The sequence below is a fragment of the Melozone crissalis genome, unplaced genomic scaffold (genome assembly GCF_028551555.1).
Source record: "Melozone crissalis strain CALT ecotype California unplaced genomic scaffold, PUWL_Pcris_2 ptg000107l_1, whole genome shotgun sequence".
Classification (NCBI taxonomy): Eukaryota; Metazoa; Chordata; class Aves; order Passeriformes; family Passerellidae; genus Melozone; species Melozone crissalis.
The window spans coordinates 3,103,061-3,127,059 of NW_026535884.1; the positions used below are offsets into that span (position 1 = coordinate 3,103,061).

Sequence of the window (23,999 nt, forward strand, 5' to 3'; positions counted from 1 at the left end):
AGCGCCGGGAACAGTTTGGGCACAATTTGGGCACAATTTGGGCACAATTCAGGCATGAGTCAGGTACAAGTCGGGCACAATTTGGGCACTAGTCAGGAACAAGTCAGGCACAAGTCAGGTGCACGTCAGGCACAGGCCAGGCACAAGTTGGGCCCAAGTCAGGCACAATTTGGGCACAAGTTGGGCACAATTTGGGCACAAGTCGGGCACAATCTGGGCACAAGCTGGGCACAAGTCAGGCACAATTTGGACACAATTCAGGCACGAGTCCGGTACGAGTCGGGCACAATTCAGGCACAAGTTTGGCACAAGTCAGGTGCAAGTCAGGCACAATTTGGGCACAATTTGAGCACAAGTTGGGCACAAGTCGGGTACAAGTCGGGCACAAGTCAGGCACAATCTGGGCATAAGTCAGGCACAAGCCAAGCACAATTTGGGCACAATTTGAGCACAATTCAGGCACAATTCAGGTACAATTTGGGTTCTGTGCTCCTCCCTTCTGGGCTGTCCGAGGCTCTGCTGCAGATTTCCACTCACCCCCTCTCTAACGAGCTTCTCCCGTCCCAGGCTGTCCCCCAGGGTTCCACGGAGAGGGCTGCCAGCAGCGCTGTGACTGCGAGCACGGCGCAGCATGTGACCCCGTCACCGGGCGCTGCCGCTGTCCCCCGGGGCTGCAGGGCGAGCGCTGCCACACAGGTACCTCCATCCTCCTCCTTCCTCACCCTTCCCGAGGGCATCCCAAGGGCCAGACACACAGGGCAGGGGCTGGATTCTGTGGGTCTATTCTGGTATTCTGTGTCTCACACAGGCTGCAAGGAAGGGACGTACGGAGAGGGGTGCCAGCACCTCTGTGACTGCCCCAGCGATGTCCCCTGTGACCCGGTGAGCGGGCGCTGCCTGTGCCCCCCGGGCAGAACCGGCCCCACCTGTGCTGCAGGTGAGCTGAGCCCTGGCTGGGCAGGGGAGGAAGGGGCTGTGTGATGGGGGTTTGCTCCCAGTGAGCTGGGAGAGGCATTTTTCTGGTGTGTGTCACCTCACAGGGTGAGAGGGACAGTGGCGTATTGTATTTGGGGGGTTCCCAGATGAAGGGAGGAGTGATGAATCTGACTCCATGTTCTCAGAAATTTTTTTTATTATTTTATGATATTATATATTTTATTTTATTTTTCTTTTTCTATTTTATTTTTCTATTTTAATTATTTTATGTTTATTTTATTGTAATCCATTATTTTATATTATATTTTTATTATATTTTTAATGTATAAATTTTAAATCTTTAATTTTAATTTGTTATTTTTAAAATTTTATTTTCATTTTAAAAAATATAATACAATATAATATAATATAATACAATATAATATAATATAATACAATATAATATAATATAATATAATATAATATAATATAATATAATATAATATAATATAATATAATATAATATAATATTATATTATATTATATTATATATATATATATATAATATAAATTACATTGCATTACATTACATTACATTACATTACATTATATTATACAGAAAGGATACTTACAGAAGGCTAAAAAGATAATAATGAAAATTCGTGACTCCTTCCAGAGCCCTGACATAGCTTGGCTCTGATTGGTCATTAAGTTGAAACAATTCACATGAAACCAATGAAACAACCACCTGTTGGATAAACAATCTCCAAACCCCCATTCTAAAACCCTCAAAAATCTGTTTTTTCACCCTGTGACAAACTAACTATTATTCTACTTAGACTTTCGTGGCTTGTAATTCTTCATATAAGGTTGGTAATTGTTTTTTCCAAGGGCTAAATCAGAGGCACAGGAGTCTTGTGCTCCATGCCAGGGTCTCTGAGCCCCCTGGCAGGTGTTTGGGCAATCCAGGACAGAGGGATGTCCTGAATTCCCGCACACCTGAGCAGCTCCGTTCCCTCTGCAGAGTGCCAGCCCACCCAGTTCGGCCCCGAGTGCAGCCTGGCATGCCAGTGTGCCCCCAGCAGCTCCTACTGCAACGCCAGGAACGGGCAGTGCCAGTGCCTGCACGGCCACACGGGACCCACCTGCCGCGAAGGTGAGGCCATGGAGGGGACAGTGGGGGACAAAACCCGAGGGGAGGCTGTGCCTGGGTTCCATGGTGGGGTTGGGAGCAGTAAATCAGCTCAGTCCAGGCACTGAGGGCAGCACCTGCCTCTTGCCCAGCCCCTCAGCTGCTCTGACCTGTCTGCTGTCACTGCAGCCACCAGGAAGGGTTGTGAAGTCTCAAATTGAAGGTGTTTAGCAGTCTGGCCATAAATGTGCCCCTGGACCAGCCAGGGCACAGATCCCACTCTGAGCATGAGCTGGGGTGTTGATTCCATGCACCAACCACAGTGAAACCTCACCCCCTCCTCACCCCTGCCCAAACCTGTGGGCTCAGAGTGGCCCCTGTGGGTGCTGGGTGTGGGGCAGGAGGGTCTGACCCAAACCCACAGACTGGGACCGGTGCTCTATGTGGGGAGGGGAATGGGGAGGGAATGTTACCCCAGGCCTGGCAGCATTGCAGAGGGTCAGCCCTGCAGCAGGGCTGCCCACAGCAAGGGCTGCCCTGTCCTGGACCTGTCCTGTCTTGTTTTGCAGCCATGCAGTCCCTGCCACCCACCAGGCCACCACCACCGGCCCTGGAGGGGCTCCAGCCAGCAGAGGAGTAGGTCCTGCTCTGGCAGCACTGCCTTGGTTTCACCAAGCAGCCACCTGAAGAAGCCAATGACCTGTAATGAACTCATTTTTGAGCCACACGAGCAGCCCTCATCTCCTGGCAGCCCCAGCTGCTGCTTTTGGGGTGTCAGAGTGAGGCTGAAGCTCCCAGTATAACCAGTTCATTGTGCCAGCGCGGGCTGGCCCTGAGGACACGTGTGCCCTGCCCATGGCCAGAGACCAGTGACCAGGGCAGGAGGGATCAATTCTGCTCAGGGGACAGTGGACTTTGACAGCTTGTGACACATTGCTGGCCAGCCTTCAACTTCTGGGTGCTGGGCTTGGGGAGGGGGCTGAAATCGTGGTCCAAATCAGGTATTTATGCATCAATATTTATGGGAAGCTGCTCCACAGTGTTGTCAGGACTGACGGTCAGCTCTCCTGAGACTGGGCCTCCTGTGGATGCATCACCTCAGTTGAATTTTTTTTTAATTTGATTTTTCCATGGTGTTTTACTGTAAGTGACAATTTGCCAGGGAAAAACATGCAGGGCTCCAGAACTGGTGCCTGCTGACAGAACAGGCTGTGCTGGACAAGCTTGTCGGGGCCTGGAGCCTGTTCTTCATGCCAGGAGTTTGCCAGCCCATGGCCCAGGAGTTTGCCAGCTCATGGTGCTGCCCGTGTCACTTACTCCAAGAAGAAGGAAGCCTAAATCGAGTGTGGAAGTCAGAGATTCTGCATGGAATGGAGACAAAGAGCTGGCTCATTTGGTCAAGGCAAATCCCAGCCCTGAATGCTGAGTTATTTTGCCATGCCAGTTACAGTCAGGAGTTGGGCACGTGCAGCAGTGGGGAATGTCACCAGTCCAGTGTCACCACATCACCCTGGCCAGGGCCCAGGGCCCCCTTTGTCTGTTTGCACAAAGCTCCTGGGCAGGGGAAGCCACTGCCAGAAGAACCCCAGCTCTGCAGAGAAGAGGGACAGCCCCATCCCATCCCATCCCATCCCATCCCGTTATCCCGTCCCGTCCCATCCCATCCCATCTCATCCCATCCCATCCCATGCCATCCCATCCCCACAGGCTGCAGCACAGCCCTGCCCAGGCACTTGGCCTTTAAATTATTCCCACAGGGGCCAACCTGAAAATAATAAAAGAATTCTTTCTTCTCCTGATGGAATTTATTTTAATCTGTATAGAACTTGTCATTTTGGGCTAATTCCTTATTTTATTTCTTCCTTAACAGTATTTGTTTTACATTAGCTGTCATTCTTGTGAAGAAATGTTAATATGAGTGTGTAGTGAAGGACCAAAATGGTGCTGGTGAGGTTGGGTGTGGGATGAGCAGGGAGCAGGAAGATTTTGTCCATGTGCCAAATGAGCCCATCAGTGCTGCCAGTGGTGCTGCTCATGCCCAGACAATCATCCCTCAGCTCCCCTTTGCCTTGGAGCTCCTGGGCCATCACAGGAAGGTTCCAGTGACTGGGAGGAGGAGGAGGAGGAGGCCGGTGGAGATGCTGGTGCTGCTCCAGGAGAACATGGGAACAGCCTTAAACATGGGGATGGATCCATCCTGTCCCATTCCAGCTGCAGCTCCAGGATTCCTGGCAGCTGCTCAGAGCAAACCTTGTAGCTGCATTTTTATATAATGTTCTTTTCCTGTTCATATTTTCTTAATCCATTTTGTTTGCTTCCTCTTTTCTTGTACTGTCTCCCTTTTTGGTTCTTCTCTAATTTAGCACTGATGAAAATGTTACTTTCTCCACAGTTAAAAGAAATAAACAGAAAGCCTGGCTGAGTTTCTACTTATCTTGTCTGTCTCACTCAAATGCACCTGACAGCTGCTCCAGGTGACAGAAGAGTGTTTCATGAGGTGTAGATATTGTGTCAGAACATGCAATGCCACCAGCAGAATGAAGCTTCATTTTAGGGCTCATGGTTGGAGCTCTCATGCTCAGGGACACTCACCACTAACAGAGAACACGTGGTCCATTGGTATCCAAGAATTTATTGTTAATTTACAGTTGAACAGCTTGATCAAACAGTGAATGTGAAGTTTGGCACCCCAAAATTGTAGCAGCCATGTCCCCTGCACGGGGTGTGAGGGGCTGAGCCCCCTCCCCAGCTGGGAGGAGGGAAAGGCAGGTGGGAGCTGCAGCACTGCTCCTCATCCTCTGCCTGGAGCACATCATCCCAGAGCTGACTCCATGGGAACAACTCTGGCATCAAGTATTTCATCAAGTGACCCAAAGGTGTCTGGCATCACCTCACCTGTGCAGGGCACAGCTCTGCCCAAAGGGCCGAAGAATTATCATGGGGGGAGAGACAGAAAAAAGAGAAACAGGAGCAAAAACTGGGCTGAGCAATGAGCCAAGCACGTGGACTTAAGCTCCAAACAAAGCCTGACTGGGGTGTGCTCTCCCCACAGCAGGTGTGCAGCAGGTGCTGCAGGGATGGAGATGGTGGCACAGGCACTTCAGGGCCCAGAACAGCTCCAGCTTGGACATGGTGGCACGGGCACCTCAGAGACTTCAGAGCCCAGAACAGCTCCAGCCTGGACATGGTGGCACGGGCACCTCAGAGCCCAGAACAGCTCCAGGTTTGCCATGGTGGCACGGGCACCTCAGAGCCCAGAACAGCTCCAGCTTCCCAACCTGAGCCAAGCCCTTGGCTGCTCCCAGAGCCTGTTCCAGGTCACCAGTGCCAGCGCTGCCAGGAGTGCCCGGTGCCAGCTCTCACAGCGGAGCTGTTGTGTCACAGCTGCCACACAAACCCATCCTGGCTGATGAGATCTGACACCAGCACAGTTCAAGAAGAAAGGCTCTGCTGTGCCTCCTCTCCGTGGGCTCAGTCTGCAGAGGTCTGGGGCTCCCTGAGGCAGAGGAGGGTCCCTCTGGGCTGTCCCTACACGTTGGTCTCGATGCGCAGCCGCTCCATGCGCCGCACGTTGCCCTCGGCGGCCACGCGGCTGGTGATGGGCCTGGCACAGGATTGGGGGAACCAGCCCCGCTCCCCGTCCCGCAAACGCTCCCCCCAGCACCAGCCTAGGAGAGAACAGAGAGGGTAACAGGGCCAGGAAGAGCTGCAGGTCCTGGGGGAACCAACCCCACTCCTAATCCCACAGCTGATCCCCCCAGCACCAGCCTAGGAGAGAACAGAGCTCTGACAGGGCCAGGAAGGACTGTGGATCCTGGGGGAATCAGCCCCGCTCCCCTCAGCACCAGCCTAGGGGAGAACAGAGCAGCTGACAGGGCCAGGAAGGGCTACAGATCCTTGGCAGTGGCACCTCCCTCAGCCCCCCAGGAGCCACTGTCACCTGCTGGGACACAGCACCAGCCAGTGCCACAGCTTCCTGGAAGCTTCTGCAGTTGCTAAAACCCAGTCCCCAGGGATCACTGACCCCCTGCCCCGGCTGTGCTGAGGTCAGAGCCTGCCCCACACCCAGCCCCACGCCCCCTGGCACTCACCATCCTCTTCCCCCAGCACCAGGACAACATCTGCCTGCTGCAGGGACAGCTCATCCGCCTCCTTGGCCAGGTAGGCACGGGTGATCTCCACTTGGCTCAGGTCTGCAGGACAGGGGACAGCAGGGACAGTGAGCAGGGGCCATGACCCCCCACCCAGTGCTCCACAGCACAGCATGCTCCATTCCCTCCTGTCCCTGCCCCTTATCCCTCCAAGCTTGTCAAACCTCCTCTAAAAACAGCTGAAGGCATTCCTGGAATTCCACTGTGCCTCCCAGGAAATGCATTTAAGGTCAATTGTGACTGATAACTTCATGGGAGGCAACTCCTAAGGAGCAAGGCGTGGTGTCACATCTTTTATGGAAAGACATCTTTTATGGAAAATCCTTTCATTAGGATTTTTTCTCTTGAGAAGCTGAGAGGCTTCAGAAACAAAATGTAAACAATGGTTATCTGCTGCTGTGAATGCAACAGGTGGATCTGTGATTGGTCTCATGTAGTTGTTTCTAATTAATGGCCAATCACAGTGAGCTGGCTCTGACTCTCTGTCCAAGACACAAGCCTTTGTTATCATTCTTTCCTATTCTATTCTTAGCCAGCCTTCTGATGAAATCCTTTCTTCCATTCTTTTAGTATAGTTTTAATGTAATATATATCATAAAATAATAAATCAGCCTTCTGACACATGGAGTCAGATCCTCGTCTCTTCCCTCATCCTCGGACCCCTGTGAACACTGTCACAGTGTGGGGGTTTCCTCTCCACTCCAGGAATGAAGGAGAACCAGGCAGAAACCTGGGCCTGCAAATGCTCTGGTGTGCCAGGGAATCCCAGCACAGCCAGGCTGCCCTTGGGCACACGGTACCTCCTTTGGGTATTTGGTCAGGCTGCTCCTTCTCCCTGTGCATCAGAGCTGCAATCCACCTGGCCCGGTCACTCCTGCCACAGGGAAACACAAAGAGAGCCTTAGGACAGCATCCCTGTGGATTTTAGCTCCTTAAGCACAGCATCATGTGGCCAGCAGCAGCTGGGACATCCCCAGCAGGATAAATGCTTTCCAGGGGAGTCACACTGATCAGATTATTCAATGTCAGGACACTTCCCAAGTGGCACACACGGCCTGGCTGCTTTGCTTCACTTGGACAGGGGAAGCTGATATGGGAATTATATGGGAAATATAGGAGAGAGGAAGGAACAGAGCCTGGGAGAAGGCTGTGCACATCTCAATTTCTAGGAGGAGGAGCGTGGGGGTAAAGGGAGATCTGCAGAAGCCTGTAGCCATATTTTCTGAAAAATCCTTTCCTTAGGATTTTTCCTCCTGAGAAGCTGAGATGCTTCAGGAACAAAATGTAAACAATAATTATCTGCTGCTGTGGAATGCAACAGGTGCATCTGTGATTGGTCTCATGTGGTTGTTTCCAATTAATGGCCAATCACAGTCAGCCTTTGTTATCATTCCTTCTTTTTCTATTCTTAGCTAGCCTTCTGATGAAATCCTATCTTCTGTTCTTTTAGTATAGTTTTAATATAATACATATGATAAAATAATAAATCAAGCCTTCTGAAACACGGAGTCAGCTCCTCGTCTCTTCCCTCATCCTCGGACCCCTGTGAACACTGTCACAGAAGCCTCAGAGGATTCCCAGCTCATCCCAAGGGCCAGAGCACAATCCCAGTGTGGGATTCCCAGTTCATCCCAAAAGCCAGAGCACAATCCCAGCATGGCACTCACAGGGTCTCTGCTGACAGCACCACCTCCTCCCGCCGTCCCTCGCTGTCCTTCTCCAGCACCACTCGGAGCAGGTGCCCACCAGCCTTGCCAGGAGGAGGGGAGGGTGGCTCTGAGCTCTCCACCTTCTCCACGGTGACCTGGTCCAGCGTGGCGTAGTTCATGACCGTGTAGCTCTCCTCACTGTGGCACAAACAGGAGCAGTGACCCAGCTGTGGGGTCTGGGCCATTTCCCAGCTCCCAGCAGGGCACAGGAGGCTCAGCAGCATTGCCAGAGCAGCCTGGAGCTGATGCTCAGGGTGGGAAATGGCTCTGGGGATTTGCTAGCCACCCACCCACTGAGGCAAAGCCGCTGGTGGGACACTTCTAGCTGACAAGGTGGAAACAGGGAAATCTCACAGATTTCTCTGCTGTTGCGTTGTGATTTCAGGGTTTACCTCAGAACCTCGGGTCCCTCCCCTGATAATTCCCTGCCAGGTGTGTCAGTCACCTCTCCTTTCCCCTCCCAGCCCTGTCTGTCAATCATGGAATTCCGGAGTGATTGGCAGATCCAAAGGATGCCCTCTACCCCTGGGGGGCACTGGGCCATCCAGGTGTCCTTTGTCCCTTTGTCCCTCCCCTCCTGTCCCTGCTTGGTGGCTCCCTACCCCTTCCCTGCCCCTCTCCCCGGGGTTAAAGGAGCAGCAACCACGGGCTCAGGGAGTTCTGCTGGAGCTGGTGCTGCATTCAGAGGCCTGTGGGCCAGAATAAAGCTCTGCATCCAAACCCTCCATCAGAACCGACTCCTTTCCTTCACCATTGCCTTAAAGCTTCTCTGGCAGAGGGAAACCTGAGGAGCAGCCCCTGTTATGGGGGGAAGCTCCATCCCAGCACCACCAGAGCTCCTGCAAGCCTGGACTTGTTTCCATGTGCCAACTGCAGCACCCAGCCAGCCAAAAGTGTCTGTGGGGTGAAACACCACAGTGCCGCTACCAAGGGCCAGACAAGCTCAGGCACATCCACTCCGGCTATACTGGTAATTATTCCAATATTCTGCTGGGGAAATTGGAGTTTAATCCCCCTAGCTGTTCTTCAGGGAAAGGCCGGGCCCTCACCTCTTCTTCTTGGTGATGATGAGGACGTCGTTGAAGAGGAAGAGGTGGCAGAGGCGGCCGGCGCCGCGGCGGAAGATTCCAGCCTCCTCCGAGAGCAGCAGGTGCAGCTCCCCTCGCTTCAGCAGCCACCGGGACACCGAGATCAGTGGGAAAGGCTGGAACAGCACCAGAAAAGACTCAGGCACTGCCCTGCTCACGAGCAGCAGGCAAAATCAAGGCAGGGAGTGAGCCTGCAGTAGCCCTGGGGTCAGTTGGGATGGACACACTGCATGCGTTTTGTCACAGACATGTTTTACGAAAAATCTTTTCCTTAAGGTTTTTTTCTTCTGAGAAGCTGAGATGCCTCAAGAACAAAATGTAAACAATAATTATCTGCTGCTGTGGAATGCAACAGGTGGATCTGTGATTAGTCTCATGTGGTTGTTTCTAATTAATGGCCAATCACAGTCAGCTGGCTCAGACTCTCTGTTATCATTCCTTCTTTTTCTATTCTTAGCTAACCTTCTGATGAAATCCTTTCTTCTATTCTTTCAGTATAGTTTTAATATAATATATATCATAAAATAATAAATCAAGGCTTCTGGAACATGGAGTCAGATCCTCGTCTCTTCCCTCAACCTAAGACCCCTGTGAACACTGTCACAACATTTAAGGGTCTTTTAGACAGGATTTTCCAGGGGGCTGTGCACCCCATTCCAGCACACCAGAGATGCAGCCTCTGGACCCCAACACTGTCATGGCTTTACTACACTTTTTAGAAACTGCCTGCATCCAACAGTCACAGAATCCCAGAATGATGAAGTTGGAAGAGACCTCTAAGATCATCAAGTCCAACACCTAGACTCTAGCACCAAGTGCCATGTCCAGTCTTTTTTTAAACACATCCAGCGATGGTGATACTACCACCTCCCTGGGAAGAGCATTCCAGTACTTTATTGTTCTTTTGGTGAAAAATTTTTTCCTAATATCCAACCTATACCTTCCTGATGTTGCTTGAGACTGTGTCCTCTGGTTCTGTCAGTGCTGCCTGGTGGAAGACCACTCCAGACTTCCCAGAAGGATTCCCATCATAGGTCTGACCTGTCTAAACAGCCCCAGAAGACTTCCCACCACCACTTCCACAAGGCCTCACCTTCTTCTTCCCAAATTCCAGCTGTTTCTGCAAGGTGTACATCTGCTCTGTCCTCTCCATAGCCCGAGCTCCCTCATTGCAGCTCTTGACCAGCTGGGAAGAGAAAAACATCCCAAGGGAAGTGGAAAAGGATCAGACACTGAGTCCATCCATCTCCCTCACCGACCCCAGCATTAGGGACTGTCCTGCTGCCCTGAGCAGGAGAAACAGACAGACAATCCCTGGCACAGGTTTCATGCCAGGTTGGGAAAAGGTAGTGGGATGCTGTCCTGCAGAGAGGGCACATGGGCTCTGCCTGGAGAAGGACTCAAGTGAACCTGCACCGGAACTGAGGAGCAACAGGAGGAGGAAGAATTCATCATCTGAGAAGAGCTTAAGGCAGGAGGATGAACAATCACACAGAGGGGAGGATTCTGCTCGGATGTGAGAGCAGGACAGACTGGGAGCAGCAGGAATGTGCTGCCAAGAGCTGCTCCTCAGGGGGATGAAAGGAAGAGTCACCACTGGCATGGTGGAAAAAACAGGGAGATAAGATCCAGGAGCACAGACAGGGCACAGCTTATGACTACTGCCCTCCACACTTCCCTCTCTGCTTCATTCATTGCCGAAATCCCCAAAAACCACGGTGAGAGCTGCTTCAGGAAGGACAAAGATGGGCCAAAGAGGAAAGAACAGAGAACAAGAAAAAGGAACAAACCAAGATCAGGTGACAAAGTTGAGAAGGGAAAAGGTGCGTTCATCCAGCAGCTGTTTGGAGCAGGGGAGCCTCGAGTGAACTGATGCTGGGAGGGAAATGAGGCCAGAATGGCAGCTTTGGATCAGTGCTGCAGAGGGCTGAGCTGGCAGGAGGAGAGGTGGAGGGCTGGCAGCTGGGCCTCACCTTGCTGATGGCCTTCACAGCGCGGGTGGCAGCTCCGTACGCTGCGGTGCGCGCGTTTGTTTTTTGCTGCACGGTCTGGAATTCCAAGATAAGAAGCTTTAGTGACACTGCACCCCAGAGAAGAGAGCATCAGCTGCTCCCCCAGGATTTCAGGATGTCACACATTGATTGAGCTGTCCCCAGTGGTCACAGGAAGGTTTAACAGTGCTGGGAGATGGGAATCTGGGGGTTTCATGTCTGGTATGTGCCTGGCCACCCCCTGGCCCTCAGCCCTGCAACCCCCACAGACTGGGAGCAGTCACTGGAAACCCCACATCCAGCAGCTTGGCCATTTAGAGCAGATTTCCATGAAGAATGCAAGACTTGCTTTCCATTCCTGGGCTGCCTGACCAGGACACTTGTGCCACTCCACCCTGGGACCCAGGTATGGCACAGAAGAAGCTCAGGTGGCTCAGATGGGTGGCACCAAGACATTAAGTGTCTTTCACAGAGCTTTAAGCTGCACACCTGACACCCTCCAGAGAAGCAGATTGCTCTGGATATAAATCACAGAATATGCTGAGCTGGGAGGGACCCATTAAGATCAACTCCTGGCCCTGCACAGGACACCCCAAGAATCCCACCATGTGCCTGAGAGTTATCCAAATGCTTCTCCTGAATACAGGAGCACCCAGGGCCCAGCTCCAGAGGGCTGGAAGTCCAAGCAGAGGCTGTCCCAGGCTCAGCAAACAAAGGGAATAGCAGAGTCACCTCTTCAGAGGTGCCAAGCAGTGCCACTGTGTGACTACTTACATCTAAGAGCAAAGGAAGCCGTGTTACCCTCTGCATGGGCAGAATGAGAAATGAGATCATTGGCAGGCCTCCACACTCTGGCTTCCTTTCAATTTGTTTCAGGGTCTCTTTAAATAAGGGGTTTGTGGTTCTGGAACAGGATAAGAAAGCTCCATTAACTCTGTTCTTCAGTTGTCAGGATTTTCCAGCAGCTCTCCACACACTGGAAATGCAGAGCAGTGATGGCACTGCCTGGGGTGCTCTGCCAGGCTTGGAGTGCCCAGCTGGGCAGAAACAGGACTGATCTCACAGCAGGTGGTGCAAAAGCACCCAGAGAGAGATGGTGAGCCCACCAAAAGGTGGGAAAAGCCACAGATGTACCAATAACAGACTCAGACTTGGCCTGGAGATGAACAAGTCCCTGTGTGCTATGGATCTCTGCAGTCCCTGGAGCCCAGAGCCCTTTGAGGCAGCTCCTTGGCCAGCCCAAGCCCTGAACTCACAGCAGCTTATCCAGCGTCCTCTGCTGATAGACCTCATTGGAGCAGTAGCTGATGTAGGGGTTGAAGTGTTTCGAGGCGTGTTCCTCCACGATGTCGCTGATGTCGGGGATCAGGAGGTGCTCCTGGTGCCGCTTCTCCAGGTCCTCAAAGAAGCTGAGGAGAGAATTTGAACAGGCTCACATGACTCACTGGACAAACTGAATGTTCCCACTGCTGCTTTTCCCCAGTTTTCCCAGAGGAGCTGGGGCCTGGATCCTTTCTGGCAGGGCAGCTCCAGCAGCTGAGACATCCACGCCTTCCCCAGAGGCACACGCTTCCTCCATTCCTGCATGGGATCCCTCCTCCACCTCAGCCCTCCATGAGGTTTTACTTTCTGCCCCATCAGGAAGCCACAAGCCCTCAACACCCCCACAGCCATTCCCAGGGCTGCTGCATCCTCCTCCTGCTGCCTTCCCACACGGACACAGCTCCCAAGGTACTTCCTCCCCACCTCCCAGTGAGTCCCTTCAACAATCCAAGGGATGGTTGGTTTAGCACTACCAATGAAAAGCTCAGGGTCCCCTCCCAGGCTCCACTTGCCTCTTGCTGACTGTCAGGATGTCCCCAATGTTGGAGAAGAGGTGGTGGTGCTCTGTCTGAGTCATGGTCTCCTTCAGCTCCTCTGACCTCATGAAGTGGCTCACCAGGATGTTCAGGCTGTGCATGTAGGAGTACTCAGAAGTGATGATCTCAAACATTGCCTGGAGAAAGCAGGGAAGATGCAACAGCGGAAAAAGCCAGGAATTAATTGTTAAATCTTATTTCTACTCTCTGGCACAGAGCCACTGGAAATTACTTGGTTCTCTGTGTCACCTCATGCATGGCCTGGCCAATACCAACAATCCCAGTGTGTTTTAGGACACTCAGTCGTTAAAAAGCCACAGCATGAGGATGTTTTCCCTTCCCATCAGCAACCAATGGAGCTGCCTGTTAGTGCAGGTGAGCCCTCCCAGCACTGCCCAGCCCTGGAGCAGCTGGAAGCAGCTGCACCATGAGCTGAGCCCAGCCCAGCTCCACCTGGAGCTGACCCTGCCAGAGCCACATGTGTCCCACAGCCTTTGTGCCCTGCTGTGCTCCCTGGCACAGCCCAGGGCTCTCTCACCTCCTGCCTCTTGCGCTCCTCGGGGGAGATCCTCTGCAGGATGCCCGACTCCAGGACCTGGGGATGAGCAGAACCACGGTGCTTGCACGCCCTCTAGTGCAGTCTGGGGCTGTGTCAGCCACCCCACGGCCCATCCCACCAGCACACAGCAAGGGAACACATCCCAAACGGTGAGACACCATCACACACTGTGACACACCACCACAAACCATCATACACCATCAGAAACCATCCCAAACCATCACACACTGTGACACACCAGCACACAGCAAAGGAACCCATCCCAAACCATGAGAAACCATCACACTCTGTGACACACCAGCACACCCCATCAGAACCCATCCCAAACCATCAGAAACCATCACAAATCATTACACACTATCACACACCAGCACACACCATCACAAACCATCAGAAACCATTATGCACTATCACACACCAGCACACACCATCATAAACCATCCCAAACCATCACACACTGCAGCACACCAGCATACTCCAAAGGAACCCATCACAAACCATTAAAAACCATTACAAAACCATCACAAATCATCAGAAACCATCACAACCCATCAGAAACCATTACACACTGCAAAACACCGCCACACACCAAAGGAACACATCACAAACCATTACAAACCATCAGAAACCATCACATATCATCACACACCATCACCACTCACTCCTCCATCATCCAGCCCCCACCAGCTGCTGCCACTCCCTGGATGAAGATTACACTCCCTGGAGTGGAGATTACACTCCCTGGAGTGGAGATTACACTCCCTGGAGTGGAGATCACACTCCCTGGAGTGAAGATTACTCTCCCCAAAGTCCACAGGGAAAGCCCAGCAAGGAGCACCTGCCTTCCCTCAGCGGTGGGTGAAGCCCAATTACAGCAGCACCAACAGCCCTGGGCAGACCCTGCGTGTCCCAGCCAGCCCAGTGCAAGCACTAATGATGAGGAATTATCCCCCCAGAGCTCTGAGAGCCCCCAGGCTGCTGCCCCTACCTCTGGGAGCTGGCTCCAGGTGACCTGGGCCGGGCGGTAGCTCTGCACCACGATGGCAGCACCCAGAGGGGACGGCTCCTCCGGCAGGGCCTCCTCCAGCAAGTCCTCGTCTGACTCATGGCTGACAGAGTTCAGGCCTCTCTCACGGATCTCCTGGTACAGCTGGGGCTCTGCAGAGGACAAGACACGGGGTCAGGACAGCACTGGAGCCTCTCCCAGCTCATGGCTTCCCTTCCCAGCACGGCTGCCTTGCCCTGTTGGCCACGAGCCACGAGTTCCGGGCCAGAAACTTCCCTGATGAGGCTGGACTTTGCACTGCACTGATTACCCAGCAGCTGCTGCTCCCAGCAGCCTCCCACAGCTCTCCCATTTTCCCTGGGAGCCACGGCAGTGTTATCAGCCCCAGGAGTGGCAAAGCAGGGCAGCAATGCTGCTGTTGCTTCAGGGAAACAGAGACAAGAGCCATGGGCAGGGAGCAGCACTGCCCATGGGGAAAGTGGGGAAAGCCTTGCAGGGATTTGCTTGGTTGAGGAACAGGGGACAGGAGCACTCACGGTCTTTGAAGGAGCCACCACGCTTCTGCACCCGCTTCCGCCCGAGGGTTTTCTGCAAGGGCAAGAGGAGAGCCTGCTGTGGTTACCACACTTCTGAGGCACTGGGAAAACTCCTTCAGGAAAAGGGGGAGTTACCTGCGCCAGCTGGCCCACACCACCCTGTTGTTTCAGCCTGGCTTTGTGTGGGCTCTGTTTGCCTTACCCAAGTGACTCAGCTTCCACCGCCCATATAACCAGGGTCACGCTCAGAACCATTCTGTACTTGCACTGCTGCTGTCAAATCTCTCTCACACCTGGACTTTGCCTGCTCTGGAGTCTCCCTTTCCCCAGACGTGCTTCACCCATGTTTGTGTACAACTGGAGCCGCTCTCCCGGCCAGCCCCACCCTGCAAACATCCAGCTCCACTCCCCACCAAAACCATGTCAGCTATTCCCGGCCTCTCCAGGGACCTGCAGCATCTGCTGGTGACACGGAGCTTCCCAAGGCACCAGGCACCACACCAGGCTCAGAACTGACTGGAGCTGAGGGCTCTGCAGCTCCTCTGTCACCACCAGGAAAGCAGGACCCCATCCCTACTCACTCCTGCATCATCCCCTGCAGCTGCTGCCACTCCGTGAAGTGAAGATTGCACTCCCTGGATGAAGATTACTCTCCCCAAAGTCCACAGGGAAAGCCCAGCAAGGAGCACCTGCCTTCCCTCAGCTGTGGGTGAAGCCCAATTACAGCAGCACCACCTGCACCAACAGCCCTGGGCAGACCCTGCGTGTCCCAGCCAGCCCACTACAAGCCCACTAATGATGAGGAATTATCCCCCCAGAGCTCTCAGGCCCCCCAGACTGCTGCCCCTACCTCTGGGAGCTGGTGACAGAAGGGGTTAAACCCATCTTGCTCCAGCTTCCCAAGGCACCAGTCACCACGCCAGGCTCAGAACTGACTGCAGCTGTGGGCCCTGCAGCTCCTCTGTCACCACCAGGAAAGCAGGACCCCATCCCTGCCCGACAGGGGTGACAGAAGGGGTTAAACCCACCTTGCTCCTGCCAGGGCTGCGGTCAGGCAGGGTGCTGCCATCCTCAGACACGGGTTTCAGTGATGGTGGGGCCTTGGCTGGCTCCATGTCAGCCCCCAGCCCCTTCATGGCCGCGCGGTAGGACATGTTCCTCAGGTTGCGCTTGAGGGCCCCTCCGCCATCATCCTCATCCTCCGCCTGCAGGGCCAGCACGGGGACGGCCGCCCGCTTTGGGTCGGGGCTCAGGGGCTCCCGGCTGGCCCCGAGGCTCTGGGGCCTGGAGGGGCTGTTCTTGGGCTTGGAGGACACGGCCAAGCTCTTGGGGATGAGCTGCTGCGTGCCCACCTTGAGCGCAGCAGGGCTGTGCGTGCTCAGGACGATGCGGCGGGGCTCGGCCGAGGTGGGGGAGCCCAGGGGGGACACTGAGGTGGCACTGGGAGCCGTGGTGGGGCTGAGCTTCCCAGAGGAACATGTCGGGCTGGGCGGTTCTGGCCGCACTGGGTGGCATCGGTACTCCAGGAGCAAGGTCTTGTCATCCACAGAGGTAGCAGAGGAGCCCCGAGACATGGTGGTGGCTGAGGGAGCAGCAAGCTGAGGAGGACAGACAGACAGACAGGTGGCTGAACAACTCCCAGTAAGGCAGCAGGAATTTATGCTGAGCCATAGGAACCTTAGGGCAGTGCAGGACTGAGGCCAGGCCTGTATGGACACACTGGGGATGCTGTCACCACATCGCTCCTTGTGGGGCCACCTGTGTGCCAGGGCTGAGACAGGGGCTCCAGAACGTGGTCAGGAACCAGGAGCAGGCAGGCCATGGGAGCAGCCAGGCCCTGGGAGCAGTGGTTAAACCCAGCCGGGACTGGGAGAAGCCAGGCCATGGAGCAATGGTTAAACCCAGCCAGGCCATAGAGCAGCCAGGCCATGGGAGCAGCCAAGCCATGGGAGCAGCCATGACAAGGAGCAAACAGGCCATGGAGCAGGGTTAAACCCAGCCAGGCCATGGAGCAGCCAGGCCATGGGAGTAGCCAGGACCAGAAGCAGGCAGGCCATGGAGCAGCCAGGCCATGGAGCAGTGGTTAATCCCAGCCAGGCCATGGAGCAGCCAGGCCATGGAGCAGGGTTAAACCCAGCCAGGCCATGGAGCAGCCAGGCCATGGGAGTAGCCAGGACCAGAAGCAGGCAGGCCATGGAGCAGCCAGGCCATGGAGCAGTGGTTAATCCCAGCCAGGCCATGGGAGCAGTGGTTAATCCCAGCCAGGCCATGGAGCAGCCAGACCCTGCCTCAGGCACCGGGCAGGCTCAGACCTGAATCAGACAGGCATGGAGCCTCCCCGAGCCCTGCTGCTGCCACACCTCCGTGGCCCCTCATTCCCCCTTGGGGTGCTGCCAGCCACCACAGCCGGTCTGCACCCTCCTGAATGCCACCTCCCTCAGGCTGTGGATTCCCTGGCTGTGAACCCTGTGCTCCTCCAAGCTCGTACCTGCCCCAAACCACTCTGCTCACAGAAACACCTGCCCCAGTCCCTGGGGCTTCCCAGGTGGGGTTAAGGTCACTCATCCCCTCCTGTGCAACGCACAGAACCATGCACCTACAGAGCAGACAGAGTTCTTTATGCCCTCTGCCTATTACATAACTTCGGGAGAAATTATGTTTAATTGTCCTCAACTGAGGTCCCATTGTGTGCCAGTGCCATCTCCAAGCTGTTCTCTTTCAAAGACCAGGAAACAAACCAAGGCTGGACCGTGCTTTTCCCTGCATGAATGACTGGCAGGAGGACAGCACAGACCCATCAACAACAGCTCGTTTGATAGAGATGCTGCTCATTCCACTGTCCTCGGATGGGGGACACATGCTTTATGTCCAGAGCTCTGCCAAGTGTCCCTCGGATCACATTCCGCTCTTAACCCCATCCTGCCTGAGGACAACGCTCATCCCAAGCCCTGGTGGCAATAAACAAGCTTGAACCCAGAGGGTTTGGGGGCGGCAGCATGCACAGCTCTCGGTGCTGGGATGGAGGGAAGCTCGGGGGCCACACAGGGCATCGACAGCGGTGGCACAAGGGCACCGTAACTCGGTGCAGGGAGCTGGGCTCTAAATGAGCAGCGATACAGCCCTGGGAAGCACCCAAACCCCTCTGCCACGGACCCAACCACCCCTTGGAACCGCTGGGACCCGCGGGGACAGCGGGGACGGAGCCGCGGCAGGACGAGCCCGGCAGGGACAGCACAGCCGGTCCCGCCGTCCCCTCCCCGGAAGGCGCTCGGCAGCCGCTCTCTCGGAACCGCCGCCCGCACGGCTGCCCTGGAGCCCCGGTACCGGTGCCGATGGCGGTGCCGGACCCTTCCCGGGCTCCCCGGTCCCTCCGCAGCGCCCCAGCCCCGACCCCGCCGCGCCCGCACCTACCCGCGCCCCTCGGAGCCAGCGCGGCGGCGGCGGCGGCGGCGGCGGCGAAAGGGATGGGAGGGACCAGGAGGGATGGGAGGGACCGGGGCGGGACCGGGGGAGGTGCTGGTCCGGCCCCCGAGACCGTGCCGGTGTGCCCCGGGGTGTGCCGGTGTTCCGGTACCGGGGGAGGTGCCGGTCCGGCCCCCAGGACCGTGCCGGTGTGCTGGCATGACCCGGGATGTGCCGGGGTTTCGCACGTCCCGGCTCCGAGCAGCGCTCTGCTCCCGGCCCGGGGTCGCCCCGTCTTCCTGGGGGTGAAATATTAGTTAGCGTCTTAATTAATTGGGAGCAGTGTTTTGCTGCTTTTTGATGAGCGTTCATCAGGTGTGTGCGCCCCTGGAATCTCGGCATTGCCCATTCCCTAAAGCCACCTCTGCTTCCTGGGGGTGAAATAATAATTGTCTCTAGGAGCAGTGTTTTGCTGCTTCTTGATGAGAATTCAGGTGTGTGCGCCCCTAGGATCTCGGCATTCTTCATCCCCTAAAGCCACCTCTGCTTCCCGGGGGTGAAAAATTAATTAAGCGTCTCTAGGAGCTTCTTGATGTGTGCTCGTCAGGTGTGTGCGCTCCTGGAATCTCAGCATTCCCCATCCCCTAAAGCCGCCTCTGCAAGGTCGCCGAAGGCGGGAGGATTATTCGGTGTCATTCTTCTGTCACGTTAGCAGGTGACAAACGAGTGTGCCCCGGCTGTCCTCGGGGTCTGGGCGACACACACACGGTATTTCAGCATTCCCTTACTACAGGCATGTCTGATGCTCGCTTTAGTTGGGTCTTCAGCGGTCAAAGGTAACCTCGGGCGATCCCTCCGGATGCACAAAACATCAATTTCTGCTGTTTTTGGACGCTGCAGCTACTGGGAAAGAGGATCTGAGGGTCAGGCTGCTGACAGCTGCCCAGTAAGGCTCAACAGTGCTCTGTGTCTTTACTGGGAACAGACTTTTCCTTGACCTTCTCTTCTGCCCCCCTGTTCTGCTCCTCCCCATCCCCCAAATGAGGCCTTTTCCTCACTTGTTTGTGGTGAATCTCAAGCACTTTGTGCATGACAAAGTCCACTTGTCAGCAATATTCTTTGAAATGCTTCTGTTCTCTCCACTCCGGGGCCTGCCTGACAATCGCCCCATTATCACAGCTTTCTTATCCCATGGATTTTTTATCCTTTCCCTCCGGGGCTAATAAGGAGAAAGGCTCCAGCAAGAGGAGGGCTCCTACTCAAGGGTTCAGCTCGGACTGAAACCCTCCCGATCTCCGGGGAAGGGCCATTATCCCGAATGTGGGACACCATCATTTGATCACCATGAATGACTTTTTGAAGCGAGGCCATTCATCAGTTGTGTAATGGGGTTTTTAAGCTCAAAGACCCGGCTTTCAAGTAATTTCTGCTCCCAGGGTCCCCTGGAGCTGAACCATCTGACCGCTATCACTGGGCAGTTCACTCTCCCTGCGCTCTGGTTGTGAAAGGAAATATGTTTGACATTTTCCATCAGCTCACCGATGCCCCATCCCAACACTTTCACCCACCCTGGAATATCTCACTCCTCTCTGTGCAAGATCCCGTCCCTTCACTGGGATGTGATGCTGCTGCTTCGCACTGGGGAGAACTCGAGTGCTCTGTGAGCTCTGGGCACCTCACAAGAGAGACATTGAGGGGCTGAAACGTTTCCAGAGAAGGGCACAGAGCTGGGCAAGTCCTGTGAGGAGAGGCTGAAGGAGCTGGAAGGGCTCAGCCTGGAGAAAATGAGGTTCAGGGGGGACCTCTGGTTCTGCACAACTCCCTGACAGGAGGACAACAAGAAAGTTATGCCAGGGGAGGTTCAGACTGGATATCAGGAAGAATTTTTTAATGGAAAAGGTGGCCTGGCCTAGGCAGAGGCTGCCCAGGGAGGTTTGGAGTCCCCATCCCTGGATGTGGCACTCAGTGCCCCTTTCTGGGTGACAAGGTGGGGATTTGGCACAGGCTGGACTGGATGGTCTTTGAGAGCTTTTCCAACCTTAATAATTCTGTGATTCCATGATTCTGACCTCAGCAGCAAGTGGGGCGGCCATAATTTAATTTTTGAAGCTCTTTTGAGTATTAAAACTGCACACACACAACATCAGACCCTAGAGGTACCACAGACAGTGACACACCCAATGTCCCATTACTGAGGACATTCTCCATGGTTATTCCATGAAAAGAAGCTCACGGGACCACTGCTTATAAAAGCACACAGGTTTATTGCATATCAATCTCATGTATAAATTCATTGTAGCATTGGAAAGATTACATTTGGTATACATTCCTATTCTACAGCATTAACCTCAAAATCAGCTTTTTCTATTCATTATTTTAAAGGAATTTCTCTACACAAGTACATTTGTCTTTTATCACAAGCATCAAAATGAAATTTGTAAAATTGCCTTTTTTTTTAATTATTTTCTACACTTCATATCTTTTATTTCATTATGCTCCCAACAAAGCGATTCCATATTAATTAATAACTGCCAACACTTTTTCTTTCTTCCTTGGCAGTTCAAGGCTTCGAGCCTTGGACGCAAAATCTAATCACATATACAATAAGTGCATCTACGGAATTTTTTCTTTTTAATAAAAATTTCACAAACAGACACAATAATGACTGCTAAACACAAGTCATGCACAGTTTACTTATAAACATAACAGAAGCAATATACAATCAAGAATGATATGGAACAAGCACCATCCTCTTTCTCAATGTTTTTTAAACATTATATGAAAACCAGACATTTACAATTGATTTTAAAAAAACACTATACAGGTCTAAAGGAAAAAAAAAAATCCAACCTAAATCATATCTGTATTGTAACAATGGGAAAAGGAATGACATAGGATGCACAGATTTATGATTCTTGCAAGCACAATATATATATGTCTTAAATTACATCTTCTGCAGGCTGGAAATGACATCAGGGCAAAACATCTCTTGCTTTGAAGAGAGCAATGAGAATGTAAAATACACTGAGAATTACTTTCAGAATTACTTTGTTCACATGTGAATTGCACATTTGGAAAATCAAAGCTGCCTTTTTTTTCTTTTTCGTTCTTTTTTTTTTAAGTTTTAAATTTTTTTTTAATTTTTTTTTTAAATTTTATTTTTAAATTTCTTCTTCCAAAGTGGTAATAAGAATTAACGACAGAAGAAAGAGGAAAAAAAAGAAACCTCGGAATCATTCAAGAACGTATTTTTAGTCACAGTTTCACTCAACACTACGGAGAAGTTTCATGGCTTTGTGAGAACACTACTGACCACCAGCGAGGAGCAGAGCATTTTGTGCCCTTGTGCTGCCAGCACTGACCCAAGCTATGTCACTCCTGCCCTTGGGGACAGCGCTGTCCCCAAGGGCCAGGATCCCCCCCAAAAAAGGGGCAGGGGGGATCCCTGACCCCCCAGCCCCCCGCCACACACACACACACACACACACACACAGAGTACAGCACGTAAAAACCGAGTGAGAATTCAGCAGATTGGCCTGGCCGGGGGGCATGGGGGGCTCACGATCCAGTGCTTTGATGCTCAGCACCAAACTCGTTCACCTCATTGTGCAAGTGCTTCCAAAGGGCTCCCAAGAGCAGCCACTGAGGGCCTAAGTGCTGATTGGGGAGGGGGAAAAGCTTCCTCTGTCTGTGTGAGGGAGGACAGGAGCCCAGTAGGGTGTTTGTGCCAGAATCAGCTGAGCACACCCTCTGTGTTTGTTCAGCCCCGTTTGGGTTTGGGGTTCTCTACAGTGATGTCCCCGTGGTGCTCAGCATGGCCTGCTGGCCTGGGACACCTTGGAAAGGCACCCAGAGCAGCCTGAGCACCAAAGGGAACATCCCAGGGAAGAAGCCAGCAGCCCAGCAGGAGAACTGGGTGCCTCAATGTGTCCTGCAGGACGTGGCACCTCAGCACATCCCATGGGAGAACCTCAGCTCATCCCACCAGAGAGCTCCCAACCGCAGAGATCACAACCGCCAGCTCTGAGCTGGTGGGAAGCAAGGAATGCACAGACACAAGACCCACATCCTCCTCCCTGGCCAGCTCAGGCAGGAAGGTCCAGCTCTGGCCAAAGCTCTGCCCTTCATGGAGAACCAAAACTTCAGCCCTGCACAGCTCCCAGCCACACCTGACCACTCCAAAAACCCACAGGGCTTCTCCTTCTCCCCTCTGTGCTGTTGCAGCTGTGAAAATACTTTAAATAAATAGATCCTACACAAAGCTCTGGGTTTAAACCACACCCTGGCTACTGGACACACCACAGCCACTTCCCATCCCTGCCACCCTCACCTGCCCTGGATCCCAGCGTGTCCATGGGCTTGGACACCACAGCTCCATGTCTCACCAAAGCTCCCAGAGCTTCCCCAGCACTGGGAAGCCAGCAGAACATCCTGGGCACAAACCTCTCAGGAAGCAGCCTTGAAAAGGTGAGATTCTCTGCTAAAGCAGCAAAATGGAACCTCCACACCTGCAGCAAAAAGGAACCTCCACACCTGCACCTCCACACCTCTACCTTTTGTTGGATTGCACTTGGAATGTGAGCTGCAGCACGTCCCAAGTGCAATCCAACGAAAGGTAGAGGTTAACAGAAGTTCAGTGAGGCTTCCTGTTTCTTTATCTTAATGGGAAAAATTGAAACTTGTAATCAGTGCTAAATTAGAGGAGTTGGGAGATTCTACAACACAAGCTAGAGAAAATGGGGAGAAACTGAATTAGGAAATATGAAAAGAGAAAAAAAAAATCATTATTTAAATCCTATATTTTTAATGTCCTCAATCCCTGGCTGGATAATACCTGGCTGGATAACACCTCCTTGGCCAGGGGCCCTCAGGAGATCCATGGAAAGCCAGGATGAGCCTGGGGAGGGGGACAGTGACAGTGTGAGCTCAGCCAGAGCAAGGACCTGACCAACTGCTTCTGGAGAAATGACACAACCTGCAGCAGGGCTGAGAGAGGGACGGGGAAACCAGAAACACCCCAAATAAATCCCCACAGTAACACTTGCATTCCTTGGTATTGGCCCACATTTTGGTGTCCAGCTCAGTGCCACTCCCTCAGCTGCTCTGTGGAGTGTGATGCTGACCTGCCCTGAGGTTTCTTCAAGGGTGAACAAACCATGGTCAGAGCACACAAACACTCACTGCTGCCCACAGATCCTGTTCCAGCATGGCAGAGAGATGCTCAGACACGTGGTTTGTTCCAAACAAACCAGGAGTCCTGGAGCTGCAGCTGGAATGGGACAGGATGGATCCATCCCCATGTTTAAGGCTGTTCCCATGTTCTCCTGGAGCAGCACCAGCATCTCCACTGGCCTCCTCCTCCTCCTCCTCCCAGTCACTGGAACCTTCCTGTGATGGCCCAGGAGCTCCAAGGCAAAGGGGAGCTGAGGGATGATTGTCTGGGCATGAGCAGCACCACTGGCAGCACTGATGGGCTCGTTTGGCACATGGACAAAATCTTCCTGCTCCCTGCTCATCCCACACCCAACCTCACCAGCACCATTTTGGTCCTTCACTACACACTCATATTAACATGATTTCTTCACAAGAATGACAAAAAACCAAATACTTTTAAGGAAGAAATAAAATAAGAAAGGAATTAGCCCCAAATG

General features: G+C 53.3%; 2 protein-coding genes across 2 annotated transcripts in view; one reads left to right on the forward strand and one right to left on the reverse strand.

Moving 5' to 3' along the window:
- The window catches only part of MEGF6 (multiple EGF like domains 6), a 91,035-nt gene extending 87,724 nt beyond the window's left edge, over window positions 1-3,311 (forward strand). The window contains exons 33-36 of the mRNA XM_054292030.1: window positions 568-696; window positions 809-937; window positions 1,940-2,071; window positions 2,617-3,311. Coding sequence (XP_054148005.1) covers window positions 568-696; window positions 809-937; window positions 1,940-2,071; window positions 2,617-2,687 — 461 coding nt within the window. The 3' untranslated portion in view covers window positions 2,688-3,311. The remainder of the gene's footprint in view (window positions 1-567; window positions 697-808; window positions 938-1,939; window positions 2,072-2,616) is intronic.
- Window positions 3,312-5,575: 2,264 nt separating this feature from the next.
- On the reverse strand, window positions 5,576-16,538 carry ARHGEF16 (Rho guanine nucleotide exchange factor 16). The gene is made up of 14 exons (XM_054292081.1): window positions 15,975-16,538; window positions 14,947-14,998; window positions 14,393-14,562; window positions 13,384-13,440; window positions 12,822-12,982; window positions 12,243-12,395; window positions 11,761-11,890; window positions 10,969-11,043; window positions 10,089-10,181; window positions 8,957-9,111; window positions 7,866-8,045; window positions 6,999-7,072; window positions 6,139-6,240; window positions 5,576-5,715 (listed from the first exon to the last, which is right to left on the reverse strand). The coding sequence occupies exons 1-14, from the start codon at window positions 16,518-16,520 to the stop codon at window positions 5,576-5,578; spliced, it is 2,088 nt and encodes a 695-aa protein (XP_054148056.1). The 5' UTR covers window positions 16,521-16,538.
- Window positions 16,539-23,999: the final 7,461 nt, after the last annotated feature.

What these genes read in the sequence shown, in the direction of transcription:
- ARHGEF16 (XM_054292081.1), bottom strand. Translation starts at nt 16,520, where the DNA reads ATGTCTCGGGGCTCCTCTGCTACCTCTGTGGATGACAAGACCTTGCTC. An exon ending in ATCATCACCAAGAAGAAGAG is followed by an intron (nt 8,046 to 8,956) that starts GTGAGGGCCCGG and finishes TTTGTGCCACAG; the next exon opens with TGAGGAGAGCTACACGGTCA. An exon ending in TGACCAAATACCCAAAGGAG is followed by an intron (nt 6,241 to 6,998) that starts GTACCGTGTGCC and finishes CCTGTCCTGCAG; the next exon opens with ACCTGAGCCAAGTGGAGATC.